This window comes from Myotis brandtii, unplaced genomic scaffold (genome assembly GCF_000412655.1).
Source record: "Myotis brandtii unplaced genomic scaffold, ASM41265v1 scaffold228, whole genome shotgun sequence".
Lineage (NCBI taxonomy): Eukaryota > Metazoa > Chordata > Mammalia > Chiroptera > Vespertilionidae > Myotis > Myotis brandtii.
Genome location: NW_005358567.1, coordinates 2,065,427 through 2,089,938, shown reverse-complemented (window position 1 = coordinate 2,089,938; position 24,512 = coordinate 2,065,427). Strand labels below are relative to the sequence as shown.

Sequence of the window (24,512 nt, the reverse complement as noted above, 5' to 3'; positions counted from 1 at the left end):
GAATATTGCCACCCACGTAATGGAGAACTACACTGCATGCCCATGCTTCCCAGGCATTTAAACTCATTTAGTACTTACACTGAATCTACAGGTGAAGCAACTTGCTCAAGCTCACACGACTATCATAAAGCTGGCACCTCCGCTGTGCTGCAGAAGAGCCTCTGGTAGAATCTGCACTTTAGAAAGCTTGACACTAATTCTCTCAAGCTATTAGTGAGAGGGAATAGGCAGTGGCTTTCAGTGATGTGTTTGCCAGGTTGTCTGGGTAGTTTGCTATGTTTTAATCAAGCGGCTTAAATCTCTCTGCAGAGATGCTAGACTCTAAGCGAGAAGGCTGGTCCTGGCTAATGAGAACTCCGCACATGTGTGCAGTCAGAGTAATATGCACAAGGCACATTGATTAAATTAAAAAGTGGGGGGTTTATGGCAGCAAATGGTTCTTCAATGGCAGAGGTCTTCCTGAGAGGACGTAGTCTTTATTTTTATTATTAGGTATATCATTTGCAAACATTTTCTCCCATTTGGTAGGTTGTGTTTTCATTTTGTTGATGATTTCCTTTGCTGTGCAGAAGCTTTTTAGTTTTATATAGTACTACTTGTTTTTTTTTTAAAATATATTTTATTGATTTTTTACAGAGAGGAAGGGAGAGAGATAGAGAGTTAGAAACATCGATGAGAGAGAAACATCGATCAGCTGCCTCCTGCACACCCCCCATTGGGGGTGTGCCCGCAACCCAGGTACATGCCCTTGACTGGAATCGAACCTGGGACCCTTCAGTCCACAGGCCGACGCTCTATCCACTGAGCAAAACCGGTTTCGGCTATTTTTATTATTATTAATGGATTCTGACTCTTCTAATTTGCTTTTGGAGAGAAGGTTCTCAGTGGCTTTCCCAAGGACTGAAAATCTCTCAAGATATCTAATTCTTGCTATATATACTTTGGTGACTCAATTTTACTTCCCAAGGGAAGCTGGGCCGTGCCCTGTATTAAAAGCTAGTAATTGCATGATTCTAAATGTAATCAGCAGGTTGGTGGGGTCATGAATCCACTGAGGGCCTTGCTATCCTGATAACATGTACATTTGGGGGAATAAAGTACTCAGGAGTGTCAATTCCGGATTTTCTTAGCTTTTTCTGCAGGATGGTCTCCCACAAGCTTACAGCAGAATTGGTGTGAGGGAATTGGAGAGCTTTTAATAACAGTAGTGCAACTGTCTAGTACTTGGAGAGTTAATGCTTTAAACTACCTTGGGATGCTTTTGATAACTTCTTGGTGTAGATGTAGATTTTTTCACATTTTATAAACCTGATTATTTAACTTATACTCATGCCACAACTGATTCGTATGTTTAAATGTATTTATCCATATGTCCACAAAACATGTTGCTTTTTTCCTAAAAATGTATGTCACACCACAATTTAGTTGCCTACACTTTAATAACTCTTCTGTAAAACATGGTGGGGTTTTTTTGTTTTGTTTTCTAAATTTTGTTTTTGATGGGTTTGGGGGGCTGTTCAAATGCTAACTATTTTGCATAATCATTTTATTTTTGTCTTTCTCTCCTCTTTATTCTAGTTTATTATTTTTCAGGTTACTTTTCTTTTTAAACAGACTCACTTTATAGTAATTCTTTCATTACTAAAAACTTTCTTTATTAAAATAAATTATTTCAAAAAGCATGTCTCTGAAGTTTTGAATTTTTCTCACCATAGAAAAATAGTTAAGATTAATAAGAATGTGTTTTTACCCCAGACTTGACCTTTGACTTACTTGTATTTAAGCAGCATGAGGGATGTTCCTGAACTGCCAGGTAAAAATTTTATGTTTGGAAAAAATACTATTAAATAATTTTATAATATATACTTTAATAAATTCCTTTTAAAATGCTATTTTGGTCCTTTAGGTAGCATAGCAGTAAACTAATTTTTAAAATAATTATTTTACTAATTTGGTTACATTTTATTAAATTCTTTTTATAGAATAAACTTTTTAAATTTCATAAAGAGCTAATGAATGACTGCCATAAATAATAGCTTGTAAGAGAGGTGAACGGATAATAATACCTCAATCTGATTCCCAAGGAGCACTTTCCAACTATACAATTAAAAGCCATTCATTTAAAATATCAATCTTTAGACTGTTCCAAATTATTGGAAAGTCTGAATTATATAAACCTCTTTAATAAAAAAATATTTCATTATAAAATTCAGGTGTGTCATGTAATCAAATGAGGTTATTGTTTGCTGGCAGGGATTCTTAGGCAACAACTTGAAGGCTAAACATTTGGAAATTAACATCCATTCTTATCTTTAAGCAGTTTTATAAATGTTTTTAAAGGTTCTGGAAAGAAGTATTTTCTAATTATTCAAAAACTCATCCTTTATTTTTAAGACCATATTATATACTTTTTTTAAGTTTCAATGATAAGAAGTGGAAGAGTCAAGTGTTGAAATCTGTTCTATTTCATCAAAAATAAACCACATTTAGCATTTTCATTGATATTCTTCTCATAATTCCCTTTCTGTTGAATATTTAAAGCTTAATCACTATTGCATAAAAGCCCTGAAAAGACAGAAAATGCATTCAATATTTTAAGAAACAATTCTGCTTTATACAATTTTTATTGTAGAGAAATCTATCTTTGATACTTTTTATGGAAATAATAAATTTATAAATATGCCTATTTAGTAATATGGCTTGACTTTTCATATTTTGAGGGAACGTTAATTGAGTGACAAAGAATGAATTTGTTTCACTTGCTTTTCTTTCTATTCATTTGTGATTTTCAGCCAAAGAGACTTAAACGAATTCCAGTCACTGCACTGAACTCTTGATATAAATTACCCCATTGACTCCTTACAAGTATCAATACTCCATTTTACATATGAGCACAGTGAGGTTTAGGGATATCAAAGAATAGCACACGGGTATGAAGTCGGAGTTCTTCAGGATTCCACAAGTTCTGCTTTTAATGACTGAGCATGTTGCTTCCCAAACAAATGGAATTTACTGTTGCGATAACTAAAGGGGGTCATGCCAACCTTTCAAATAAAGTTAACAACACTGAGTGTTTGAATGCTTCCTATTTTCTATCTTATACACATCTTCCTAAAACGTATAAAAACATAGAACATAAGTCAGCCCGATTAACTAGCACTAAACGTGGGAAATGAACAAGGATGAAATAGAATGTAAAGTCCAAAGGGACTTAAGAAATCAACCTCTATGCCTTTCACTAGAAGAAACAAGGCAGAGAGATGAATCCAAGGGAGATCTGAATTAGGAGTTGGGTAGCCTGACTTTTTGGACACGAATTGCATATATTTCAGAAAGTAGCTGACATAAACTGAGCACTTGGTGTGTGCAGGCATTATGCTGCATTGTTCTTGCTGAGATGAGTTTTGTAATTACCCCTTGCACAGAAAACAAAACAAAACACAAAGCATAAAGGTGCCCAGAGGCCCAAGGTCATGGGCTTTGGCTGCAGCAAGGATGAATTTAGCCATAGACAGCTTTGAACTCAGAATTAAAGGGTTTCATCATGTTTCAATAATTTAGCTCCCCATCCAATAGGCTGCATAGAAATGGCTCATCTCTCCATTGTGATTGACCTCCATTACAAAGCATGAGATTCCCCCTTCAGATACACTAGTGGAGCATGCTCTATTCCAGCCATGAGAGCTGATATGTGAAATATTTAAGAACAGAAAGAGATGGGGGCCAATCTATCAAAACAGACACTGGCCCAAACAGAATAGAAATTGGCTGTGGACCACAGGAATGCCAGTATTGATTTATAACTGCCCTGAAACCAATTAAACTCTGCAGTCAAGGACTCAGAGAGAAAATCGTTTTCCCTCTAGCATCCAAATATCCCACCTTCTCCATTTATTGAACAAGGAAAACAGGATAAAAAAAGAAAAATAATACTAACATAGCCCCCAAGGAGTGTGCTGCTTTGAGCCTATTTTAACTACCACCAACAGAAAGTGTACAGAAGAAAAAAATACCATGATCCAGCCAGAGGGGATGCATTCTTAATTACAGCTAGATATCAAGATTAAGAATGGTATTGATTGCCAAAAGTAACTGGGGGACAGCTGGTATACTATCCTGTCTGCAGCACAGAGCCATGGAAATGTTCCTCCTTTTGGTCGCTACCATCCCCCCTATCTGTCAACCAAATGTGGATGTAGATGCCATGCTTGATCATGTAGTAGAATAAAATAAAACTATGCCATTTTTACATTAGAGATGTTTGAAACCAAGTTATTCCCTTGATTTTTTTTAATGTTTCAATGTCCCAATGTCTTCCGGACACTCATTTTAGGGACTATTTGATACTCACATTTCCTCAATTAATTTTCAACTATAACCACACCTGTATGTGCCCTTTAGATCCAAGAGGAAATATAATATACTGAAGGGAAGGCTATTCTTTTTCTCTTCAACAGTGCTGTTCAGTGGTCCCATTCAACATGAGACAGAGGACCTAGTGCTCTGTGTCACCCTGTGGAACCTCACTTTCCCAGACACCTGGGGGTCGGGGGGGGGGGCATGGAGAGAGACTAGGGAAAATGGGCAAATGGAAAACTCCCTGTCAGACTTGTAGTGATAATGTTTGCACAGATTTGTAGGAGATTTGGGATACTCATTACCTTTAAAGAGCTGATCTTTACAAACAATTCTGATCTGAATACTCAAGAAGTTTGGTGTCATCACGTCAAGTTGGCAGTATGTCACCCTGTGCTTGTGAGTTGGGTTTGGCTGGAAAATAAATGGTGCTTGATATCATCTATTCAGTCCCAGCGACTGTGTTAACTGCTCTATATGCCTTCAATTCTGACAACTACCCTATGGGTTAGCCTTCGCTGTCTCCGTTTACAGCCAAAGAAATCAATGACCATAAAGTGTAATTTATTAACAGGGCCAATTGGCAGGTCAGTGGCAGAGGCAGACTTCCAAAAGAAGCCAGCCTGATTCAAGTCTGAGTCCTTAATAGTCACCACTGTCCCCGGCCTCCTTTATGGGAATATCCTTTCTAGAAGAGAACTATCTATTTTCATGATAATAACCCCAAATGGCACAACATAAGCCTTTAAATAATGTATGCCATATTTTAGATATAGGCTAGAACACGGTGAATAAGGACTGTCTCTTTTGATATTGCTGATGGAAACAAAAAAAAATAATCTACCTCTGCTTTTACAAGTGAAGAATTCATTTTGACTAGCAAACTGTCAAAACGTTTGACTTTGACTTTGTGTCTGCCATACTTTTCATGATGGTGACATTATGTTACAACAGTTCTTTAAGATATTTCTGTATATGCCTTTCTGCAAGCTGGCTCGGAGCTTTGAGGTTGTCTGTGAAATGTAAAAAGGATGTTCTTCAAGTCATTGTAATCATTCTCTCAGCCTTCCCTGTGGGTGTAGACATATCCTGATTCCATCTAAAGCTTTCAAGTCAGATTAATGTGCGGCCGGCCAATAATCCCAAACATAAAATTTCTGTAAAACATGGGTAACCGAGAGCTTTTTAAGAAAATGTGTATGTTCTGCTGCTTCTTGTAAAATGCATATTGTGGTGTTTGAACAAGGCTTACTGGGCATATTTCAGAATTCCACAGCTCTTTCTGAGGCTTATTTTGAAGTCATCTAGCCATAGGGATGGACAAAGCAGCTGGTATTTGAGCTGCTGCTGTGGGTGGAGACCTTATCCCACAAGGAGCCTGCAGGGCCCCATGTGCTCCATTCACACTTTCTCCAAAAAACGTGTGCTGGGCACCAGCCAGAGGCTAAACACCTTACTCAGCCCTGAATGAGATACAGTTGACAGAATATGTGCTCTGTCTCCATGGGGCCCAGAAATCAGGCCTGGAACAGACCCATGAAAAGTTATCTTACAGAGGTGCTATAAACAAAAGTGTTTAAAAGTTCTATTAACTGCACCAGGGGAGTCAGTTACTGACAGGTGTGATTCAAGAAGCTTTAGGGTTAGGGGCCATTTGAATTGTATCTTGAAAGAGAACCATGTCACCAGGCAAAGGAGAAAAATCAATGTCATAGTATGAATGACCTTGAGCAAAACTAGAGCAGTATGAGGATCTTGGGATCGCTTGAAGATAGCCTGAAACCTTGTTTGTTTATTCACTTTAAGCATATATTGAAAATAAAGCCCAGCCTGGCTGGGCTGCTGTGGTTCAGTGATTGAGCATGGACCTATGAACCAGGAGGTCACGGGTCCATTCCAGTCAAGGGCACATGCCCGGGTTGCAGGCTCAATCCCCAGTAGGGGGCATGCACAAGGTAGCTGATCAATGATTCTCTCTCATCATTGATGTTTCTATCCCTCTCTCTTCCTCTATGAAATCAATAAAAATATATTTTAAAAAATAAAGCACACAATGACTGAGGAAGAAATACTTGTAGAAATACCAGAGAGAAATGTGTGCTTTGACATATATGTGACACAAATATTTTTTAAAGTAAGACAGTGTCACAATCAGGCATTCAGTTCACCTGGTAACAGACTGGAGGAAGGGTCTTAGCCGTGATAGAGTTAGGAAACAGAGATGCAAACACATGTGAGAGAGCATGTACTAGTAAGTGCTGGGCTATGACGGTTAGCTGACTAAATGTAGGAGGGTGAGCGCTCAAAGAGGGCAACATGGCAGCAATAGCCTAGGATATAGATGTAAGAGAAACACATCAATTGGTTGGCTCCTGCACATGCCCCAACCAGGGCCCGGGCCGGGAAGGAGCCTGCAACCGAGGTACATGCCCTTGACTGGAATCGAACCCGGGACCCTTCAGTCTGCAGGCTGACGCTCTATCCACTGAGTCAAACTGGAGAGATTGATGGTCCAGTTAGCTCTCCTGGAAAACAGGCTCTTCGGCAACAAACTGTACCTGGCCTCAGCAAATATTTACTGGATGGAAATAAAACTAAACTAACAAAGGCCCATGCTACCCAAGCCAAGGAGTTGAGTAGACTCTGAGCTAGCACAGTATTTAATTAGGAAAAGATTGACCCAATATGGAGTTTTAAGATGTCACTGAAATGATAAGAATCCTCCGAAGGATAGATTGAAATTTTTATCTAGTTTAGACTTTATACCAAGGGAATGGATACATGGAATTATCAGCTGGTGCGTGTGCTAAAATGACATCTGGTTTGGAGTATGACATTAAGAACGCTTTATCAAAAAAAAAATGCTTTATCCCTAACTTTCATATGACTAGTGAATATAAAGCTTGCGTAATATCCTCTAAAGCATACATTCTCCATTTGTGCTATGAAAACAGCATAAATCCAGAAACTGGTTTGCTAATGCCCTAATAGATTCTGACATGTGAGCATCTTCAGCAAGATCTACAAAATACTTAGAGCAACCTCTCCAGTATAAAATGAATTTATTACTAAAAATAACCTGACTCACATCCTTTTAATAGTTTGCTCAGCTCGCCCTGTGGGTGTAGACATATCTGATTCCATTTGAAGCTTTCAAATCAGATAAATGTGCAGCCATCACATAATCACAAAAACAGAATTTCTTTTAAAATGTGGGGATGGACTACCAAGGAAGTTCAAAGACATATTTTGAGGTTTATAAAAATTTTCCCTTGATTTGTCACAAACACTATTTAATATATGCATCCAGAGTGAAGAGATAATACCTCCATTATCAAAAGTCTCAAACATCAACTACAAATTTGTCCTAAAGGCTAGTCAGTGTTAAGGCTAGTCAATTTATTAAGAGGCAAGAAAACAGTTGTAAGTCCATAGAGTCATGCTTGGGGTTAATTCCTGACTCTGCCATTTTCAGGAAGCTGAGTCTTAAAATCTGAAAAAATTAATAACAGAATACACCTTACAGAGTAAGACAAAACGCAATCACCTCTATCAAAGCACTTGGAATGCAGTCTTACATATACAGTGATGCTCAACAATTTTGGGGTGCTATTATTATTATTTTAGCTTGATTTCCATTCTGGCACTCAGTGGAAGTTTAAGAGGTTGCATGTGTAATTATCAAATGCAATTCTTACATTTTTAAAGTGCTTGGTATAAATTTGAAAAATTAATTAAAATTGAGTTCTGACTTTATCCATGTACGATCACTTTGTTTCATCTATTAAACACCAAGATCATCTAATATATGACAGACGTGTCATTAAATTTACCCACATGTACATATGTCTCTTTTGTTACCTTAGATACTTTGTTGAGTTTAATGGTGTTAAGTTATTACATAGGCTCTCGGACACTAGAATGAGTGAGAACATGAGTTTATTACATGATCTGTGATCTCCTTAGCAGTAGGGTCATACTTTTCTCTGATCCCCTCTATAACCTAACATAATCCTTTGTATAAAGTGGATGAGGAGTAAATACATTGAATGAGCAAACATATTTCTTTAGGAACATTGTGGAGTAGAAGGTATATTTGATTTGGCTAAGGTTGTATTTTAGTCACCTATGAGACCGCTAAACACAGCCCAGTGCCTGGAAAGAGCAAAAGTTTAATAAACTTTTTTGAATGAATGATATTCCTCAACTAAGGATCTGGTCTTCTTAGAATAAGGTCTGTAACTCTTGATAGAAGTAACCCGAAACACGTGAACATTATTTTGAATGAAATCTCCCAAACTTAATATGAATCACTCATTACCACTGCCTTTCAGAGTTATTTTTCCAACAGAAATTCTACAAATAATTAATACTAGTTAACTGAAGTGTCATGATTTTATTTCCTGATTTAATCTCTAATATATTATTAGTGAAATGGCCAAGAGGGGACTTAGAAAAAGGGGAGGGGGGCCTGGAAGATCATGAGATTAATCCAGAGTCAAATTTGGGCATATGGATAGATATTTTTCCATGAGTGCTAATTAAAAGTATAGGTAGATGAGTGATAAAAAAATTCTGAAGTAGAAAACCAAAAGAATTCTTAAATAAAATTGACATTTAAAGCCAATAATGTATAAGGGAAAAGACTACTTTGATTAGATAACTACATTGGTGTTTACCTATATGCTAAACAACATAGGCTTCACAAATACAAAATAATATGCTCAAAGTATGTGTTTACATTTTAAAGACATTTTTAGGAACACACAATTTAAGAAATAGAAGAGAACATGAAGATTTCATGTAAAACCCCTACATGAAAAGAGTCAAATGATCTTAAAACACCAACGCTGTCTTAAAGGTGGGAGAGAACAAAAATCCTATTCCCTCCTTCATTCCTGCCCGCTTCCTGTATGAGAACCATCCCTTGTTTCTCTACCATTGACAAGCATTACCCAATAAACTTACTCAGATAAACACAATGTGGTTTTCTTTTAAAATAAGCCTTTACTGAATATATCAACAAGGTACTGTATAGTGTAGAGTGAATTTGTAGTTAACAAAGTGTGCGACATGATAGGTCTCAGAGGGTGAGCGATGCAGAATCTTCCAGCCCCTTGCAGTCCCTTGTCAGCAAGAACACATGAAACACAAACCAGAAGCAAATCAACATATGATTCAAACAATAACACATCATCAGGGTTAACTTTCAGTGAAGATATACAGGTCCTCTGAGGGACACACAGTGGCAACGCCTTCATCTTGCCTCCACAAGGTTATAAATCTGACATCCCATCTCTCTACCAATGCCCCAGCATGTGTGTTTGTGTGTGCACACACGTGTTTTACACTTGTGTAAAAATGCCTGTTGCGATGGCCTTGCATTGTGCTCTTCTGGAGGGTGTGCTGCTAGAAAAACGAGGCGCTTAGCAAAATGACATGATTGGTGTGTTATAACAACAGTGTCATACGTGTACAAAACTTTCTCCCCACACTCAAGTGACAAGCAATCCCCATCACCAGTACTGTCTTTCTATCCTGCTGAAGACATCAGAGAAGGATATAAATGACAGCTTGCTTTCTTAGATCTTTGAGTGAGTTAAAAATAAGAGCCTCAGGCAATGACAGGATTGAGGATTGGGAGGGGTCTTTTGTTTGTTCTGTGTAAATATCTCTTTCCCAATTGGGCACTCTTTCCTGCTTTGCTTTCCCAGGCAGCTGGAAAAGTAAGTCATGAGCAAAGTTATTCTCACCTTCTAAAGTGAAACGTAATGTCTCCTTGTTAAGAGTTAGAGAAAGGTGTTATGAACAAAGAAGTCAATGGAAAGTAACCACTTCACTGTCAAAGTTTGCAATGGGCTCTGCAGCTGAGGTTCGCTGGTCAAGGACCACATCTGCTCCCTGTGTTTGGAATGGGTGCTCTGCTCACATGAAGAGCATGTCCTCCGTGGGGAAGTCCTGACTCCTGTGAAATGTCTGAGACCATTACGATCTGCACTGGTAGGAAATGGACCTGTACTATTAGCTACATCATTAATACTTCTTACCAGACTGGTCACATTACACCTTTTTTTTTTAACATCAGGAAGGGAAATTCTAATGTATTTTCAACCAACAATTAGAAATTGTAATATTTCCTCACAGGGTAGAATGAGGGGAATACAGTCCAGTCTCTGCCTGTGACTGTCCCATGTGATGGGCCACTAATGTGTCTGATAGTTTTGAGGAAAGCCCAGGGTCCCACCATGATCAAACACATTTCCTTAAACAAGCAGGTATTAATGACGACCCTGGGCATGACTGATGGTCAGTAATATCTCTATGAACATGACTATGCCTATTCCTTTGAGAATTTCCTCTGCATGTTGGTGGCCTACTCTCTGAAATCATCTCACTTGGTCAGACAGCATCAAGCTCTTTATAAGCCAGTAGGTATGGCTTTGCTCATGGTCTTGGCCTGCACCTTCAACTTTGACTCTCAGCTAAACACCTCAGAATACATAACGATGCCAGCAGAACAGGCCCAAATACATCAAAGCATAATCCACCACTGATGGTTGTTTACCAGTTTTCCTAAAACACATACCACATTACAAATCCCATGATGTGTTTCTCATCTTGGTGTAGGTGAGCGCCTCGGTTATGTGATTACAAACCGAGACTGATTTTCATTTTGGCCATCTTTGTCATGTTGCACTACAAGATGTAACCAGATTCTCTCTCTTCAGGAGCATCTTCTAGCAAAGAAACCTTTTGCGATCATCCTGACCATTTCACATGACTAGTCCCCAATATACCACGTAAGCCCCAAATAATTCTGTGAATCCCATAAGATGTTAAAGAACCTCTCCAACCTTGGCCCAGAGTAAATCATTTTAGCAGCCAAATACCCCACTAGGGGTTAGACACACAACACAAATAAATAAGAGTGATTATTCTGTGAATAAAAGGAAAAACAACCTCAAAAGTCAAAGTACCATCATTTGAACACATAGTTTTATCTACACAGCCAAGGTGAAGAGGGTGGTGGAAGTGAATTATCCAGTTGAATACACAAAACCCCATGTCATTGTCCTGAAGTTTAGATGGTTCACTGCTTTACTGATCACCTGCACAGATTGTCTTATCCCTTCACTGTGTGGACCTAGCTCTAGAAAAGCAACAGCCAAAACTCACTAGCTAATCAACTAAAATGGAAATCAAAATCACTGTAGAATTAATTCAATTAATTCATAGTTAATTTCAGCTCAACTGACTACACAGTTTCAATTCTTGTGTCTAGAACATGATATCATCAGTTATGTTTTCTGCTTATTCTGAGGGACAAGGAAGGTTAAAACATATAAGTTGGGGCTATATTATTAAAGAAAATAAAGCTCTTACTATAAAGAAAAACTTGCATAGCATTTTATACCTAAACTTACAAAGAAGACACATCACAGTTCTATTTTGTTAAAAGTGAGTGACGGAGAGAGAGAGTGTGTGTGTGAGTGAGCGCAAGCATAAAATGATTGTGGCATTAACTTTATGGGTCCCTAAAATAACGGCCAGTGGTAGAGGAAATATGCAACACAGAGTGAAATGCCTAAATTTGACTTTGAAAAGAATTTTCCAAGGGTATATTTTTTTAGAAAATATATGAGATCTATAGCCCTTCTAAATCTAAAAGATGGAAAGGAGGAAATTATATATGCTTTCTGAAGATGGTCATTGCCTCAAAATGGTCCAGATTGAAGCATGAACATCCCTCTCTTCTCTATGCCCTCTGTTCTGTGCCCAGCCCTGCCAAAATTAGGGGGAAAAAATCTTGGCTCTCTGACTTGTTCATTTTTCATCTGTTATCATGTTAATATAAGATTGATTATCCCTCCCCAATTCCCAAAGAAGAGGAACATCTGAGATTGAAAAGGAATAAATAAAATTTCAAAATGGGACAGAATCAAAGTCAATCCAAGGAGAAAACTCAATATTGCTTTTTTAAAAAAATGCATTTTTTGGTCAGTTTTGCTGTGTCCTTATAGAATTATTAGCAGTGAAAATTAGTATGCATTTTAAAGTGTATATGGATATTTTGTGAAACCAAGACTGGCATCCATAACTTTCTTTTAAATTTTGACTAGAGTGGGGAGAAAAACAAACAGCATAAATAGCTAATTATGAAAATATATGTGAGGTGATTGGAAGACAAGAATTTGCGAGGGGTTAAAGGTATTAATTCAAGCTATTTCAACATGATACTAACAAAGGCAGTTGACAGTATAGCAGAACCACTGATCTCTTGCTGTTGTCTGAAAAGTATCAATACTTTTTAAATACCGAGCTGTTTTAGTATATTCCAAACACTGATGACCCCTTGTTTGTCTCAATATCATGTTGACATAGCTGCAGTGACTCTACCAAATAATTCTCATTATCAAAAATAATTCCATTCAATATAATCTTCCCATTATTTTTATTAGCCTCTTCTAAAAAAAGTATTCTAGAATATATCTCTGTTGAATGTGATTCAACCTGACATATACTTTGAATAGTAACACTTCTAAAGGGAATTTTCTTGCTGGGACATCGTACCTGTCCCCGAAGATGAGTGGAATCCGACTCGGGTCTCTAACTCTGTTATCACATAGGACCAGGGAAGCAGGAGGAGTGATTTTTTATAAATTCCTGGTCAGAACACCAACCCCCAGGTTTGAGGGTCTGTTCAAAACTCGCCTCATTTTCTTGATGCCGCCAGTTTGGGTTAACTTATCTCACAGGAACTGACTTCCTGGTGATGCTCTCTCCATTTCCTGCTTTGGGTCAAATCAGGGTAACTACCTCCTTTCTTATATTTTGGCATTTTTTTTAACTTTTTTACCAGACCAGGAAGTATAGAAATAGCATGAAGATATCTGGGCCATCCTTTGTTTGACCCCTGTTATTTCTCCTACCCCGATGAGTCCATTTTCATGGCCCCTTTCATCTGACCACCAGCTCTAGGAAAAGGAATGGATCCTGACAGCGTCAACAGCAAAGTGGTGAATGTGCATCGGAAGGAAGAATCACCGGTTCTCTCGCCTTGGCGTTGGGTTCTCTTTGTACAACCCTGTACAGTACTTCAGCAACTATATATATATTTTGTAAGATTTTAAAAAGCAAAGAGTTACAAAACCGTCTGTAATTAACTTGAAATAGAAAAGATAGCACTTTTTTTTTAAATCCCATTATATAGTACACCGTATAAATTACAGAGTATTCAAATGCACAAATGCATCTGAGTAACATTTATCAAATGTAATCTGCGTGTCTCTAGGCGCGCACACGTGTGTGTTCCCGGGAGTGTCCCCGGGCGCCGGCGTGACGCTGGCCCCGGGCCGTCACGTGTGGCAGTGCTCCAGGTCTGGCACACTGCTGTTGCAGTATCGCATGTTGTTGGGGATGTGGCAGTCCGTGTAATTAATGCCCCCGTTTGGGGTGTAAATGGGCTGCAGTCTGAAATCTCCTTTAAGGAGCTGATCGTTATTTAAGGAGACGATCTGGAAGCTGGTTTCCGTCATCTCCAGGATGGAGTTGTCCTTCTTGGTCCCCGCCTCGCAGTAGTCATCTTTCCGCCGGCCGCGGTTGTATTTCCACTTCTGGGACGTGTAGCGCCCCTTTTTGTGCATGTGCCAGCAAAACACGCTGAGCAAGACCACGAGCACAAAGATCACGGCGCCCCCGATCAGGCCCGCCAGCAGGAACGGGGAGCCCAGGCTGTGGGGCGTCGTCTGCTCGTGGCTGGAGGCAGTGTTGCTGCCGTTGTTCAAATACGAGGCGTGGGTGGTGACCTCCGAGCAAATGGTGTCCTCCACGGCCCGGTAGTTAAAAGCATCCAGGGGCACCAGGCAGATCCGGTAGGTGGATCGGGGCTCCAAGTTGACCAGGCTCAGATGCTGCTTCTCCCCACTGACGATGCGCTCCTGAACGATGCCCCCGACCAAACTGTGGCCCATTTTCACCCACGTGAGTTTGTAGGCCATCACCGTGAAGAGAGACAGCCAGCTGACTTGAATGGAAGTGTCGTTCACAAAATGCACGGACAGCTGGATCCGCTCCGAAAGAGGCGGGGTCCCTCTTTCTCTGCCATCCCAGTCGGGGATCGTGGGGAGTTTGGAGGTGGTCGGAGTCGGAGGCGGGTAGCTTTTGCTAGGGGTGGGGACAGCGGGAGTGGGCGGCTCAGTGGTCGGAGCCGCGGTGCTGGGCGCTGGGGTGAAGACAGGCAGGCCCGGGGTCGTGGTGGGGCACGACAGAAGATTCATATTCAGCTCCCTGACGGCCATCCCCCGGACTTGCTCGGGGCCTTGGCACATGAAGCCGCGCACGTTGAGGGAGGAAGGGATGTATTTGAGCCACTCGGTGACCCACTTAATGCTGCAGTCACAGAACCAAGGGTTATTCCGCGCCGTGAGCTGCTTCAGGTTGGCGAGGTTGTCGAAGACCCCTTGGGTCAACACGCGCAGCTGGTTGTTGGAGATATCCAGCCGCTCCAGCTTGCGGAGGTTGGCGAAGGCGGTCAGGGGGATGTGGTTGATCTGGTTGTCCTGCAGATACAGCCGGAGCAGATGCGTCCCTGGGAGATCGGGCGGGGGGTGGGAGAGCGAGTTCCTCACCATGGAGAACTCCTTGAGCTTGGTGAGATGGCTGAAGGTGCCCTCGGCGATGCCCTTGTTGGTCAGGAGGTTCCCGTCCACAATGAGGCGCTCCAAGCTCGTGAGGTTCTGAAAGGCCATGTCTGAGATGACAGCGATCCGGTTCTCATCCACTCGCAGCTCCTGCAAGTCCACGGGGAGCCCGACGGGCACACTGCTCAGGTGGTTCTTGGAGAGAAACAGCAGCTTGAGGCTGATGGCCTCCCGGAAGGCCCCGTCTTCCACCCCCACCGTGGAGATGGAGTTGTCATCCAAGTGGAGCTCTTCCAGCTTCAGGAGCTGGGCGAGAGCCACCCGCGAGATGGTCTGAATGTTGTTTTCCTGCAAGTGGAGGACGCGGACGTTCTTGGGAAGGTTCATGGGGAACTCATCCAGTTGGTTGCCGTACAGGTAGACCGTGTGCACCGACTGGACGTTGTGCAGTTCTGCAGGGAACCCCGCGTTATTAATTTGGTTGTTGTGGAGGTAGAGTACGGTTACGCCCTCCGGGATCCCAAGAGGCACTGAGGTCAAGCTTCGCTCATTGCAGTAGACGAAGTTCCGGTCGCAGCGGCACACGCTGGGGCACGCCAGGAGTTTGGACACTTGCGAGTAGAGTCCCAGGGAAATGAGAAGCCAAGATTTCAGGAGGAAGGCCCCATGGCTGGGCCACTGTGTGGTCTGCAGGCCCATTTCTGAAGTCCAGAAATAAAATACAATGTGCTGGACAAAAGAAAAAGATGAAAAAAAAAAAAGAAAAGCAAAACCAAAATGATTGGATGGGATCTGTCGAAGTCCAGAAATCCAACCAGAGGAAAAGTCCCAAAGGCCTGCGCTGGAAGGATCTTCCTGCGGCCTCTGGTCTTATGAACCTGTGGTGCCCTCCTTACTATTGTCCTCCATGTGCAAAAAAAAAAAAAAAAAGAAAGAAAAGAAAGGAAAAAAAACTTCAATAGAGAAAATTTTCTATACAGATGCTCCAAGCAATAATTTTCTGCACAGGCAACAAAGGAAGCCAAGTTATGAGCGCTCAATAGGGGCCCAGCTGGGCAGGCGGAAGACCCTTCTCCGGTTGTGGTTCCGGTCAGCGTTAGTCAGCCTATGGCCTTCTCGGTTAAGCTTGATCTGCAACCTGTTGTAGGAAAGCAGAGAGAAAAAGTCAGTTAAGGGAAGTAATGGAAGAAGTGTTGACCTGATTGTACACCTTTCAAGAATGATGTAATTGGGACTAAATGACTAGAGGCAGGTGATTGGTATTAAGTGATACTTTAAGTAACAACGATTTAGTTGCAAAGGTATTCAAGAAATGAAAATGACTCAATTATCTTCCAAACAAAATCATACTGTTACCTCTTGCTACAGATGATCATATTGTGCGTTTTACAATCCCAATCAGCACCTTCTCTTCAGTACCTATTTGCATATCAAAATAGATAGGCACACTGCTGAACCCACTGAATTAAATATGGAGGTCACCTACAAATCCAACTGGTCCAAGTCTTATTTCAAGATGAGACAAGTGAACGAGGAACTAATAAGATTTAAGGAAAAACAATGTGAAACCCTTTTGAGTTATAAATAAACCAATGCAAAATAGGGACTAACAAAGTCATTTTAAAAAAATGCAGCCTATATATATATACTAGAGGCCCAATGCAGAAAATTCGTGCAAGGGTTTTGGCTCTCGCAGCCCCAGCTACTTCGGTGGGCCCTGGCAGCCCTGGCTTTGTCTGGAAGGTCGTTTGGCCGTTCTGTTAATTAGCATATTAGCACTTTATTATATAGGAGACATATATATATATATACATATATATAATTTTTTATTGATTTCAGAGAGAGAGAGAAAGATAGAAACATCAACGATGAGAGAGAATCATTGATTGGCTGCTTCCTGCATGGCCCCTACTAAGGATCGAGCCCAAAATCCAGGCATGTGCCCCAACTGGGAATCGAACTGTGACCTTCTGGTTCATAGGTTGACATTCAACCACTGAGCCACCGTGGCCAGGCTAAAGATGCAGCCTTTTGATCTGACACCGTGATGAAGCACTATAAACATAGGGTGCCAACGCATGAGTGACGGCAGAGAAGAGACATTTCTTCCTCATTTCTTGCCTCCTCTCATCCTTTGTCTTTCTCCAAAATAGCTTACATCCGAATTACCAAGTAGAATGACCAAACTCCAGTCCATAACACATTTTCATTTATCCTCTTTCGGGACCTCCAGGTATAGATGAGATATGCCACTGTGATCCCTTAGAGCAGCGGTTCTCAACCTCCTTGCCCTTTAAATACAGTTCCTCATGTTGTGACCCAACCATAAAATTATTTTCATTGCTACTTCATAACTGTAATGTTGCTACTGTTATGAATCGTAATGTAAACATCTGATATGCAGGATGGTCTTAGGCGACCCCTGTGAAAGGGTCATTCGACAGCCAAAGGTTGAGAACTGCTGCCTTAGAGGGTTGCAGAGCTCATTATTGGGAATACATTATTTTTCAACAGCAGAACCTTCTTCCCACCTGTGAGTTTTTCCTGCTTTTAAAGAAGGACTTTCAGTAAACTTTGACATGAGAGAAGACACAGTTGCGGAAGTGAAGGCAACCCACAGATAGAAATCTTGCCTTCATGCTCCAGGACGTGTCTCATCTGTTTTGAGATTAGAGCGGTAAAGGAGCTAATTGAAAGGTGCCAGATTTGATTTTCCTATAGGATAAGCTAACATGACAGGACATGGAAAGCTATGAGTCTCTTAATTCTCACCAATATCCAGAGATTGAAATAACCTATATCAAAACGCACGGAGGAACTATTTGAAATTGTTCCCTTAGCTATCTTTAGAAAGATAATTAAAAGAAAACACACACCATTCTAAGTGCTATTGAAGTGTCAAGGATATTGTAAATGTCTTCTACAATTTAAAAAATGGTGAACCATCTAAAAATGTCTTTCATGACCAAAATGGTCAAATTGATTACTTATTGTTCAGAAACCTTTTCTTAAAAAAAGGGGGGGGGGTCTCTTTCTAGGCATAAACAGATGGATGTGTCAAACATTATTTAATTTGTTAACCTTACAGATATATGGTTTGTCACTGAACGGGAGCCATCCCCTCTAGCAAAATCCCTCTATGGTTGCCCTAGCCAATTTGGCTCACTGGATAGAGCGTTGGCCTGCGGACTAAAGGGTCCCAGGTTCAATTCCGGTCAAGGGCATGTACCTTGGTTGCAGGCACATCCCCAGTAGGGAGTGTGCAGGAGGCAGCTGATCAATGCTTCTCTCTCATCGATGTTTCTAACTCTCTATCCCTCTCCCTTCCTCTCTGTAAAAAATCAATAAACTTTTTAAAAACAAATCCCTCTATGGTTAAAGAATAATTTATAATACAACTAAGGGTTGTATTTTAAGAAAAATGAGTTTAATGCCATATGCTTGGTGCCTTCTTTAGCTTAGGTTTCAAATTTTCAAACCATCTCAATGTTCCCCAATAGCCTGCTACTCAAGTATGATCCTTGGTCCAGGACCATAACCTTGACCTACATGTTAGTGAGAGCCTCGGGTGTGCGCATTGAGATCTGAGAAGCACTGTCCTACACACAGTGCCATCTCATTTACTCATTCAGTTTTAGTGTATTACATGCAGAATGAGTGTAAACCCATGATGTCAAATGACTCTTTTGAGAAAAGTAAAGGCATAAGGCTTACTAACCACTTCTGTCCCCAAGAGATAGACTCAAATGACATCTGACGTGCAAATGACATTTTATAGGTGGGCCAGGGCAATGACGACATATGTCACGTGGTCTCAGCAGACTGTCACCTGGCCTCAGCGGATTCTTGACGACTGTTTATCTGACTGACAAGCACTATGTCTGGTCTGAGTAATTTGTAATCAGGACTCTACTTGCATGATTTATTGAAAAACAAAAAACCGTGCAGTGCCATTAGCATTTACTCTTCCAAGGAGGGAGGAAATGGAGACTGAAAGAATGAAATCTAGTCTGTTTCTGAGTCCTCCACAGGAAGCTTCCAAGCGTGATAGTAACCCACAGTGAATAAAACTTTCCTAAGGGGGGAAAACAGCTGCTCCAGGGGCTCTAAGTAAGTTCCTACATAAAAAACAGTAGATGCTTAACTGTGCTGACTTGCCAAGATTTTAGGGCCTGAGAAACAATGAACCAATACTTGAGGGTGACAGAATTGACTTGGAAAGTTCCTCAGCGAACAGCCTCTCTAGGCAATAATCACTGGGAGTGACCACAGTGCTCAGGACTGGACCTGGGGACTCTCATTATGTACCCAAATTGTAAATCTTCCACCTGCCTGAGCTGTGTCCTCTGCAGAAAGCGAGTAAGTCCCTCCGCCCCAGGCCTTGCGCCCTTGCAGGTATATGCTACTCAGGAGTGCTTCTTCTCTAATTGCATAAGAAGAGGATTCCGTCCTGAGGAGGGCTCCTCACAGGATTGCAGGGCAAACAGTTACTGTGTATCCACCTTCCTAGGAGAAAAGTCCCGTCTGGGTCACAATGTGCTGATCAGCTATGACAAGTGCAGTTTGGAGTGACAACAAATTCTCAGGGTTTTCGCGGAGCTTCCTGGGAACCCCGCAAAATAACAGTGCACGCTAGATTTTTTTCTCATCCTTGGATCAACAACAGCCTTCATATTATGTCAGCCAATATACTGTGTCTTCATGCAAAGTAGCGCAAGTGTAAAATCGCAAACACTTAGAAAAAGACATTTTTGAATTTCAGGAGGCTAAAATGTCCTCTATATTTTCAGCTCTGATTCCTACTGAATATTGAAGACAGAAATCTTGTTAGACCTCGAGCTGGAGACTGTAATTACAGAGAAAGTTGTACAGAGCAATAGCCAACAGACAGGGCCCTGAGTTCCTATCCTACCTCTGACCCTCAGTGGCCATAGGACTTCGGATAAATTAACCTTTTAAGTCTCAGTCTCCCCATAAGAGAAATGAGTTTCTAACTCACAGCACTCTTAAAAGGATTAAGTTTGATAATATTGTGAAAAGCTTATATAGTGCCTGACATATTGCATAAACGTAATAATTACAAACTGTTATTCTCTGCGTACTTATTATTGGTACTATCCAAAGAGGTAAGCTCCAGTATATAAAACAAAATAAAATCACCTTTGACCTGCCACCATCTGTGCCCATTCACTTACCCCAGGATTTCTCAACCTCAGAACTACTGACATGTTGATCCCCTGGATGCATAAATGTCCCCCTGGATGCATATCTCCCCAAGTTGAGAAACATTGACCTGCCCCCTCACCTGAACACATGAAAAGGTTGACATTATTATTCTGATTTTACAGAGAAAATTAAAGGTCAGTTTCTAATGAACCATACCTAAAAATGCTCCTTGCTGCACATTCTGAAAATGCAGTATGTTTTTCATTCATTTCCTCAACCAATATTTACTGGGCACTAGAATGAGGTACAGTCTTTGCAGAGCTGATGTGGTTTTTGTGAGGCTTAAAGTTTAGTGACTGGAGAATACTGGATAAGCAGGGAATTACGGTACTGTGTAAAGACCACCGACTTTGAGGCATCTGAGAATTACGGTACTGTGTAAAGAGCAGTAACCTATCCCATGGGTTATCAGGCAAAACACTGATGGAGAAGGATCATCTATGTGACCACCTGAAAGATAAGAAGCTGCAAGCAAAGGAGGATTCCAGAAGCTCTGCATATAGATCCAAGCTGGTTGTAATGTTGGTCAAGAGGCAACACTCAGCCCAGCTGAGAAAAAGAAGAAAACTTGGACTGCACTGCCCTTTGCCCCAACTCTGTCTGCTCCTCACTGAGGTAGTCCAGTTTCTAGAAGGTCATAAACGAGCCCATGTTTCATAATCACTAGCCATTTCCTTTGTAAGTCTCTACTGCTGGGAATAAAAAGATTCTGCTTCACAGGATGGATTTCAAAGATTGAGAGCCAAAGAGGTGGTGTTTCTTTTTTTCCTTTCCTATTCGTTTGAATGCTGCATTGACTATGTTTCCCCTCCAGGAAACTGGAGATTATGAGGACTGCCTCCATGGAAGGCGCTAGGTAAAAACATACATTTGTATTTAAAAGCAGAAAACACAGTTGCAAAAACCTGGGTGTAAATCAATGCGCAACCACCGCTCTCTGGAGAACAGCAAGACCGGGCCCTGCCAATCCGTTGAAGATGACAGTAACAGCAGTTCTTCCAGCTACTTTAACTCTTTTCCTGGGAACTTAGACTCGAAGCACACAAATCATGGAAAAGCGTTCTGCAAAGTGTTTCCCTCCTAGTGCTGCCTAAGAAGATTTCTTTTTAATTAATTCCAGGAGCCTCTATTCCAGGAGCGCTTAATAAACTCAGGCTATAAAAATCAGAGTTCAGAACATAGGAACTGTCCATAAGCACTGGCGATGGCGTAATAGAATGATACGAGGACAAACCTAATAAAATCTTAATGGTTTCAGCATTGGCTGGATTGTGACCAGACAGCACAGTGTGTGTGACGCGGTACAAATGCAAAAGCTCACACGGAGAGGGATTCTCCTAGAGGTTTCCTAGGGTACGTGGGACTCAGAGCTTCTGGAGTTAGGCAGTTTGCGCTTAAAATCAGACACACGCAGGTGCAGGATCCACAGGCCTCCCTACACTACAAATGTCTCTGTTGCAATCTGGAAACACTAAAGCAATTTTAGATCTTGCGCACATTTCCACATTCCGGAGGATAGGTTATAAATACTGTGCATACGACAATCAGGAGAGCGCTATAGTTAGTTGGCCAAGATGTGGGGATTAGCAGAGGAATTTGGAGGAAAATATAACAATAGTCACCCCCTCACTTGAAATCACTTTTCCATCTCATTCACTGAACCTCAACCAAGCCCCTTAGAGTTTCTCATTAGGCAAATATTTTTCTTTGCTAAGACAAAGAGAGAGAAAGAAGGGAAGAGAGAAGGAGGGAAGGAAAGAAAGGAAACACTTTATTTAAACAGTTGACAATTTCCTGGCTCCGGTCCATCTAGAATTGAAAACATTAAAATTTGACCCCAAAAAAAGCTATTCTCCCGGCAAGCATAAAACTTTCTAACACATTTGAAAAGTTGTTCTCCCAAGATTTCCAATGCAGTTGGTTCAAATAATAGGGATAAGCTTAGAACAAGCAACCAATGTTACAAATTCAAATGCATAAACTTTGAAGACACATTCATCACTGCCACAGGCTGCTCTAAATCTCGCAATCCACTGACCATTCCTTGGGTCCATTAAAATATGCATAATCTAAACTACAGACTGAGCCTTTAGAGTAGGGATCCTCAAACTTTTTAAACAGGGGGCAGGTTCACTGTCCCTCAGACCATTGGAGGGCCGGACTATAGTTTAAAAAAAAACTATGAACAAATTCCTATGCACACTGCACATATCTTATTTTGAAGTAAAATAACAAAACAGGAACAAATACAATATTTGTATTTGCATGTGGCCTGCGGGCCGTAGTTTGAGGACCCCTGCTTTAGAGTCTTCGATAAATCCAATGGTGAACAAACACTAACACAGAAGAACTTTATTGAGACAGCAGCAATTGAATTAAAGGAAGAAAAAAGTACATGGTCCATAAAGAATGAACCCATTACGGCTAATCTACATACTTTGAAACCATTTCAAAGAGTTCATTAAAGTTCATTTATTCATACATTCATTTGCTCAAAGAAACAGATACTGAGCACCTCCTGTTTCAGGCATGAAAAAGAGATAATTTCTGAGACTCTCATCTTTGTGAGAGATTTTTCCCAGCATCTGATCCAGCGATTCCCCAACCTCAAGAGTCGTCCAAAACACTAGGGGAAGGTAATGAAAATTGAAGATTTCTGGGTCGCACCCCTGCAGATTCTAGTTTGATAGGTCTTCAAAGAAGACTGGGCATGTACATTTTATCAACTTTCCTCATTTGGGTCTGATGATTAGCCACTTTAAGGTTCCACTAACCAGACACTCACTATCAGAAATTGCTTTCAGGGCATCGAGACAACTGGTCTTTCTCTCTTCTGGATCAAACCAACATGTGAGAGGAAGGTACAGAACAAAGGGCTGGGAGTCAGAATTCAGCTTTGATCACAGCTCAGCCACTCATTAATAGCATGACAATGGGCCCTTGACTTAACCTCTCTGAATCTCACTTTTTTCATCTCAAGAGAGGATAATAAGCCATGCTTATAAAATTGTTGGGAAGACTAGTTATAATGCATATAAAGTAACTAAGAGTGCCAAGTAGGAATTAAGTAAACTCAATAAACTGTCATGTAAGAGAGGTACAGACGGTATAATGAACGACCTGAACAGCTTCCCCACTTATCAGCTATGCTAACCTGAGCACCTTGCTTTACCTCCCCATGCCCCAGTGAACTCATATGTAAAGTGGAGAAAGTGATCGTATTAATCTCTCATGTTTAAGCAATTTTAAGACTATAAAGCACTTAGAATATTACCTAACCTGTGGAAAACATAAACTAATTATGTGCTGGTCAGTCCTGCATAAAAAGCAATTATAACCACAATGGAATACTACTCAGCCATAAAAAAAGAATGAAATCTTGCCATTGTTAACAACAAGGATGAACCTTGAAGGCATTATGCTGAGTAAAGAAGTCAGACAAAGACAAATACCATATGATTTTACTCATATGCAGAATCTAAAACAAAACCAAACCAAACTCATGGATAAAGAGATCATTGATGCTTACTAGAGGGGAATAGTGCTGGCTGGGAAAGGGACAAAATGAGGGAACAGAGTCAATTATAGGGTGAAAATGGAAAATAGACTCTTGGTGGTGATTACTTTATAGTTCATATGATGTCCAATTACATGCTGTACCCCTGAATTTATATAATGTTATATACCAAGTTTACCTCAATAAAAAAAGTAACAAAAGCCTCTTGTTCCAGAGCTTTTGTCTCTAATATGGTAGAGAGTTGGTTCATTTGAATCCATCAAATTTTACTGTCCTCTACCTTTCATTTGCTGTTTGGATCACAGTTCTTTCCTTTGGAGATACACACATACACCTTCCCATCCATTATCCCTGCAAATATGTGGAGATGCTTATTGGGTCTCTGAAATCTTCTCCTTTCCTGTGTAAAGGTTCTGTTTCTTCCGCATCCTTCAGACTCTTTGCAGTGGCAAAGCCTTCACTGGTAATATTTTTCTTGATATGTGTTACCCAGAATGGGGGAAAAAAGCCCACAATGTGGTCTGACCAGCACCAAGTACAGCCCAGCAAATACTTGGGGGCATTCCCACTCCCAGCCAGGCATAGACTAGTTACTAGAAAGATAGCCATGGCACCACCCCTAGTATTGAAAAGAGCTCCATGCCAGATCAAATAACTCTTTGCATAAAGCTCTTTTTAATTCCCAAATCATTTTAATGTTTCATTTAATTTACTTCCACAACAACCCATAAGAAATATGTATATCAAGCTTGAATCAAGTCCACATAAATAAA

The 24,512-nt window shown here is 40.7% G+C and overlaps 1 protein-coding gene and 1 long non-coding RNA gene across 2 annotated transcripts in view; one reads left to right on the top strand and one right to left on the bottom strand.

Moving 5' to 3' along the window:
* Window positions 1-9,944: 9,944 nt before the first annotated feature.
* FLRT2 (fibronectin leucine rich transmembrane protein 2) overlaps window positions 9,945-24,512 on the bottom strand; it is a 102,785-nt gene continuing 88,217 nt past the window's right edge. The window contains exon 2 of the mRNA XM_005866293.2: window positions 9,945-16,134. Coding sequence (XP_005866355.1) covers window positions 13,713-15,695 — 1,983 coding nt within the window. The 5' untranslated portion in view covers window positions 15,696-16,134 and the 3' untranslated portion in view covers window positions 9,945-13,712. The remainder of the gene's footprint in view (window positions 16,135-24,512) is intronic.
* Window positions 16,068-24,512, top strand: part of LOC106726121 — a 92,760-nt gene continuing 84,315 nt past the window's right edge. The window contains exon 1 of the long non-coding RNA XR_001362143.1: window positions 16,068-16,136. This is a non-coding gene — a long non-coding RNA (uncharacterized LOC106726121). The remainder of the gene's footprint in view (window positions 16,137-24,512) is intronic.